A 6,000-nucleotide genomic window follows, 5' to 3' on the forward strand; every position below is an offset into this window, starting at 1 on the left:
TTTTGTCATGGATGTGCACCATTTTGAAAAACATAATACACAGTAGAACACATTTATTGTCTGTGATTTGCACTCCTCTCTCCAGCTGCCCCTGCCTTAGTCTTTCTGGCCCAGCTAATATCTCCGCCGTGTCTTTGTGTTCAGGCTGAAGAGTTTATCTTCCTCTCCTTGTACCTCCAGAGTTATCCATCAGCACATACCATCGCTCAGCCTCCAAAGCATAGCCAGACCCTGGCAGCTCTGCCTGCATCCTGCTCCAAGCCACTCTCCTCCCAGCTGTGTGAGGTGCACAGATTTCTAGAAGGATAATTGCCTGAGCCCATGACCCTCATTCCTCATTTCCAACTCTCTCTTTGGGCAAATACAGCAACTCTCTCTTTGAGCAAATACAGCCCATGGGGTGGGAAGGGCAGTAGGAAGGGGGTGAGTTCAGGGACCACTGGAAGGCGACCTGGCGCCAGCACTGTACCAGCCTCATGTCTGGGCCTTCCCGCGTGCTGGTTTGCCAGTTCCAGTTAGCTATTGAAAACCAGAAGCCCTCCCCCGCTTAAAACTATCCAAGGACCACACATCCCACTTAGAGCACCATCCCAGGCCTTGGCCTTGGCTTGCCTCTGCAGTCTTTCTGGCTTAGCTCAAGGATTTCTTCTGCCACAGGCCCTTTGCAGCCTCCTCTGCCTGGAATGCCTCCTCTTACATTTCCCAGCAGGACCCCTTCTGCTCTTTCAGGGCTCTGCACCAACCTCCCTTCCCTGACCAACCGCTGGCGATCCACTTCTACATCCTCCCTAGCACGTATCAGTATTAAGCATTTTCTGACTGGTTGTGTTGAGCACATTGCTGGTCCCCTGCCCCCTGAACACAAATAACTGACACATACCCAGCACTTGCTTTAATTTGAAATTTCTTAACAACCCTGTGATTAAGGCACGATTATCTTTCAGATTTTACTGATGTGGAACCTGGGGGATGAAGAGGTGAGGGGAGGTCACCAGGGAGTCTGCTCCAGTGCAGTGCTCTTCACCACCAGGATCTCATATACCTCCCTGCACGGAAGCATCACGAACATGGGTTGAGGGTGTTTTTTTCTTCTTCTTTTTTTTTTTTAAAGTTTTTATTTATTTATTGATGAGAGACACAGAGAGAGAGAGAGGCAGAGACACAGGCAGAAGGAGAAGCAGGCTCCATGCAGGGAGCCCAACATGGGACTTGATCCCGAGTCTCCAGGATCACGCCCTGGGCCAAAGGTGGTGCTAAACCACTGGGCCCCCAGGACTGCCCAAGGGGGCGGGGGGGCTTTTTTCCTTAGTTCATTGCTCTCTGACCACAGCATTCGGTGCTCAGGACCCAAAGCTTCTCAATCAGGCTCTGAGTCTGAGAAGCAGCATCTTACCTTCTTCTGGGCTGGGTGGTTGAGCCGTTTCAGTGAGCCAAGGGCTAGGGGACAGTTTGTCAGAGGCACAGGGAGGCAGCAGGACGGACAGCTCCAGGGACTTCTCGGGAGGAATGACTCCTTGGTGTGGGACAATGAAGGGCCACCAAGTTGTCACAGGCTTGCAACTGGGGGTCTAAGAGGATGACCACACATGGTTACTTTACATAATTCAAATGAGATAAAACGGGCCATACTCAGCTGCAGAGCTGTACTCCCAGTGCTCAGGAGACACGTGTGGCCAGGGGCTGTTCAGTGCAGATGAAGGACTCCCGTCACCTCGCGCCTCACAGATCTGCAGGTGCAAAGTCCAAGATCAAGATGCTGGCACATTCAGTGTTGGGTGAGGGCCACTACCTGGTTCACAGATGACAGTCTTCTCATGTGGCAGAAGGGGCGAGGGAGTTCTCTGGGGTCTTTTAATTCCTTTTTTCTTTATTTTTAAATTAAAAAAATTTTAGGGGATCCCTGGGTGGCGCAGCGGTTTAGCGCCTGTCTTTGGCCCAGGGCGCGATCCTGGAGACCCGGGATCGAATCCCACATCGGGCTCCCGGTGCATGGAGCCTGCTCCTCCCTCTGCCTGTGTCTCTGCCTCTCTCTCTCTCTCTGTGTGACTATCATAAATTAAAAAAAAAAAAAATTTAAATTCAATTTATTAACATATAATGTATTATTGGTTTCAGAAGTGGAGTTCAGTGATTCATCAGTTGCATATAATACCCAGTGCTCATGACATCATGTGCCCTCTTTACTGCCCATCACCCAGTTACCCCATTCCCTCACACCCCTCCTCTCCAGTGACCCTCAGTTGGGGTCTCTCTTCTAAGAGCACTCATCCCCTCATGGAGGCAGCATCCTCCTGACCAATTACCTCTTGAAAGCCTCACCTCCTAATACCATCATGCTGGGGATTACGATTTCAACTTCTGAGTTTGGGAGAGGGGGACACAAATATTCAGACCTTATCAGTTCTCTTTTCTCATGGTTACCAGTTTCCTGTGTATCCTTCTAAATGTCCTATGCATTTGGGAGACTATTGACATAATGAAGCATGCCATATGTACTCTTTCCACATTGATTTTTTGGTGTAAGAATATAGTTTGAGGGATGCCTGGGTGGCTCAGTGGTTGAGCGACTGCCTTCGGCTCAGGGCATGATCCTGGGATCCTGGGATCCAGTCCCACATCAGGCTCCCTGCATGGAGCCTGCTTCTCCCTCTGCCTGTGTCTCTGCCTCTCCCTCTCTGTGTCTCTCATTAATAGGTAAATAAAATATTTTTAAAAATATATAGTTTGAAAATACTTATTTTAAAAGATCTTATTTTTTATTTTTTTTTAGATCTTATTTTTTAAAGTAATCTCTACACCCAACGTGGGACTTGAACCTACAACCCCAAGATCAAGAGCCACATGCTCCACCTACTAAGCCAGCCAGGCACCCCAAAACTTTTTTTTTGCTCAGTACATACAGATCCTCCTTTCTTGTTCCCAGTTGCAAAATATTCCGTTGTGTAGGTTTGCACTAATATCACAGCCACTAGTCACACATGGCTATTTACAACTAAATTAGTGTAAACTTAACAGAATTTGTTCCTCAATTGCACTAGCCACATTTCAAGTGCTCAGTAGAAAGATTTGTTGGGGCTAACATACTGGCCAGAGCAGACAGAGACAATTTCCATCATCACCTAAGGTTCTGCTGGGTGGTGCTGGGTTAGTTAAGCAATCCCCTACTGTTGGGCATTCATGTTGCTTCCAATATTTTGCTTCTATCATCAGTGCAACAAAGGCTATTCTTACATGTAGATATTTGTCCACATATGCATGTATATCTGAAAGACAAACTTCTCAAGGGAAGTTGCTAGGTCAAAGGACATATGCATTTTAAACACAGATGAGCTTTGCCAGACCCCCCTCCAAAGAAGTTATACAAGCTTACACTTCTGCCAACAACAACCAGCAATGCTCGGTTCCCCACATCCGAGCCAGCACGGGGCTTCTCAACTTTGATCTTTGCTGGGCGAATAATGGGATCTTAGAGCACTTTTTAATGTAAACATTATTGTAAGTTTCTCCTGACATTTTGTCAGTATTCCACTTTGCAAAATCCACTTTCAACATGAAAAACATTTCTTGAAGCCGTTTGTGTATCAGTGTGAACTTTGTCCTTTAGGAGGACGTCGGATGTTTATACTGATTGCTTCACTGAGTCATTAGGTGTTGAACTGTGTGCTAATTATTAGCTATGGTGGGTAGGGAGGGAGGAAGCAAAATTGGATTTGGGATGCCCAAAGCTATGACAAACTGTAAAGGTGCCTGGCTGTCACTTTTTATTTATTTATTTTTTAATTTTTAAAAATTTTAAAAAGATTTTATTTATTTATTTATGAGAAACACACAGAGAGAGCGAGGCAGAGACATAGGCAGAGGGAGAAGCAGGCTCCATGCAGGGAACCTGACGTGGGACTCATCATGGGTCTCCAGGATGACACCCTGGGCTGAAGGTGGTGCTAAACCACTGACACCGCTGGTGCAGCCGGGCTGCCCTGGCTGTCACTTTTTTTTTTTTTCTCATTCATGAGATATTTATTAAAATAACATATTTAGGGATCCCTGGGTGGCGCATTGGTTTGGCGCCTGCCTTTGGCCCAGGGCGCAATCCTGGAGACCCGGGATCGAATCCCACATCGGGCTCCTGGTGCTTGGAGCCTGCTTCTCCCTCTGCCTGTGTCTCTGCCTCTCTCTCTTTCTCCGTGTGACTATCATGAATAAATAAAAATTAAAAAAATAAAATAACATATTTAGGGAAAAAATTCAATATAATGTATACATCATTACTAAAAACTGTATACCATAATACAAAAAAGGATTTTATTTTGGGAAATTGATTCCTAATTTATGGCAAGTTTTACTTTCAGAAATAAAACCAGAAAACAACACAACCTAATTCAATCTTAAAGGCTGGCAGGCTGAGCAAGGAATGTTCTTATTCTTTGTAGGAGCTCCTTCTTTACACTGTCAGATACCAGGGCTCTGCCTTTTGGTGTGATTTCAGCCACCAAGTCATCAACAGTAACGTGTTCTAGTCCTTTTTCTTTAATTACCTCTTTACAGTGTGCCTTCAACTGGTCCTTCCAGCCACATTCAATTAATTTAGCTCTCAGCAACTCTTTGAGGCATTCTCTTTCTCCAGTTTCTATCAATTTTTGGTTAATCACTGCTCTCATCTGCACATCTTTGTTCATCTTGCTAACCACACTCTTCGGCTGCCCGGACCTAGACCCTCAGTAGCTCTGGCTGTCACTTTTTTTTTTTTTTAATGTGTGTTGTTTCTCATTGGAGACTTAGTTAGCAGGTACAGCCTGTTCATTTACCTGAACACGTTAAGGATTGTCACCTGGTTCTCATCCTCAGGGAGTTGACTGATCAGCTCTTGGGATCCAAGATTTATGTAGTCACAGCTACATAGGATCATCAACTTAGTGAAACTGTGTGACATTTAAAAATAATTATGTACAGGACGACTGGGTGGCTCAGTGGTTGAACATCTGCCTTTGGCTCAGGTCATGATCCCAGGGTCCTGGGATCGAGTTCCACATCAGGCTCCCCACAAGGAGCCTGCTTCTCCCTCTGCCTGTGTCTCTTATGAATACATAAATAAAACCTTAAAAAAATAAAAATCATTATGTACATGCATGTTTATATTTGCATGATTCAATAAGCAGAAACAACCCACATGTCCATCAATGGACAAACAGATGAACAAAATGTCACCTATCCATACAGTGGAATATGATATAGCCACGAAGGGGAAAGAGACTCTGACACCTGCTACGACACGGATGAATGTGGAGGACATTACGCTTGGTGAAATGTGTTGGTTACAAAAGATAGCTCCTGTAAGATTTCACTTACATGAGTTCCCCAGAGGACTCAGATCCATAGAGTCAGGAAGTGGAGTGGCAAGTGCCAGGGCTGGGGGAGGAGGATGGGGAGTTAGTGTTTCATGGGACAGAGTCTCAGTTCGGGAGGATGAGAAAAGTTCTGAAGAAGATAATGGTGGTGGTAGCTGCACACCAACGTGAATGTGTTTCATGCTGTGAACCGGACACTTCCAAATGGTTCAAGTGGTTAAAAGGAAAAGGAAATAGGTGGAGAAACAGAAGAGTCAGAGAGCATAGGCTCTCATTTGGGAAGATTTTTAAATGTTGCCTGGAAGATCAGCATACAGCTTTCCAGGGCGCGCTTGCGCATCAGGTGCGGGCAGAGGTCAGGTGGGCGCAACCCCCGCACAGAGGCCACCACCCAAAGCTTTCCTACTACGTGTTTGCTGGGCGCAGGACTGTCTGGGCTCCTAAAGTCCCCCCGCCCCCATTCCCAACAGCTTCAGCAGCCACAAGGGGGCGCGACCAGGACACTGGTCCTGGACACTCCAGAAAGGCCTGAGCAAGGACCATCTCCCTCCCGCTTCTCTTACCTCTCTCCCTCCCTCCTGGCATTCCCTCTTGGTCCTCTTTAAAAAATATTTTTTGCATATAGACTTTATTTTTAAAAAAATATTTTATTTAT

The 6,000-nt window shown here is 46.0% G+C and overlaps 1 protein-coding gene across 1 annotated transcript; it reads right to left on the minus strand.

Annotated features, from left to right (window-relative positions):
• Positions 1 to 4,370: 4,370 nt before the first annotated feature.
• LOC100688271 (transcription and mRNA export factor ENY2-like) lies at positions 4,371 to 4,698 on the minus strand. The gene has a single exon (XM_038574761.1). The coding sequence runs from the start codon at positions 4,674 to 4,676 to the stop codon at positions 4,386 to 4,388; it is 291 nt and encodes a 96-aa protein (XP_038430689.1). The 5' UTR covers positions 4,677 to 4,698; the 3' UTR covers positions 4,371 to 4,385.
• Positions 4,699 to 6,000: the final 1,302 nt, after the last annotated feature.

The sequence above is a fragment of the Canis lupus genome, chromosome 26 (genome assembly GCF_011100685.1).
Source record: "Canis lupus familiaris isolate Mischka breed German Shepherd chromosome 26, alternate assembly UU_Cfam_GSD_1.0, whole genome shotgun sequence".
NCBI classification, from domain to species: domain Eukaryota; kingdom Metazoa; phylum Chordata; class Mammalia; order Carnivora; family Canidae; genus Canis; species Canis lupus.

Excerpts from the sequence above, each read along its gene's own strand:
- LOC100688271 (XM_038574761.1), bottom strand. The coding sequence starts at position 4,676 with ATGAACAAAGATGTGCAGATGAGAGCAGTGATTAACCAAAAATTGATA.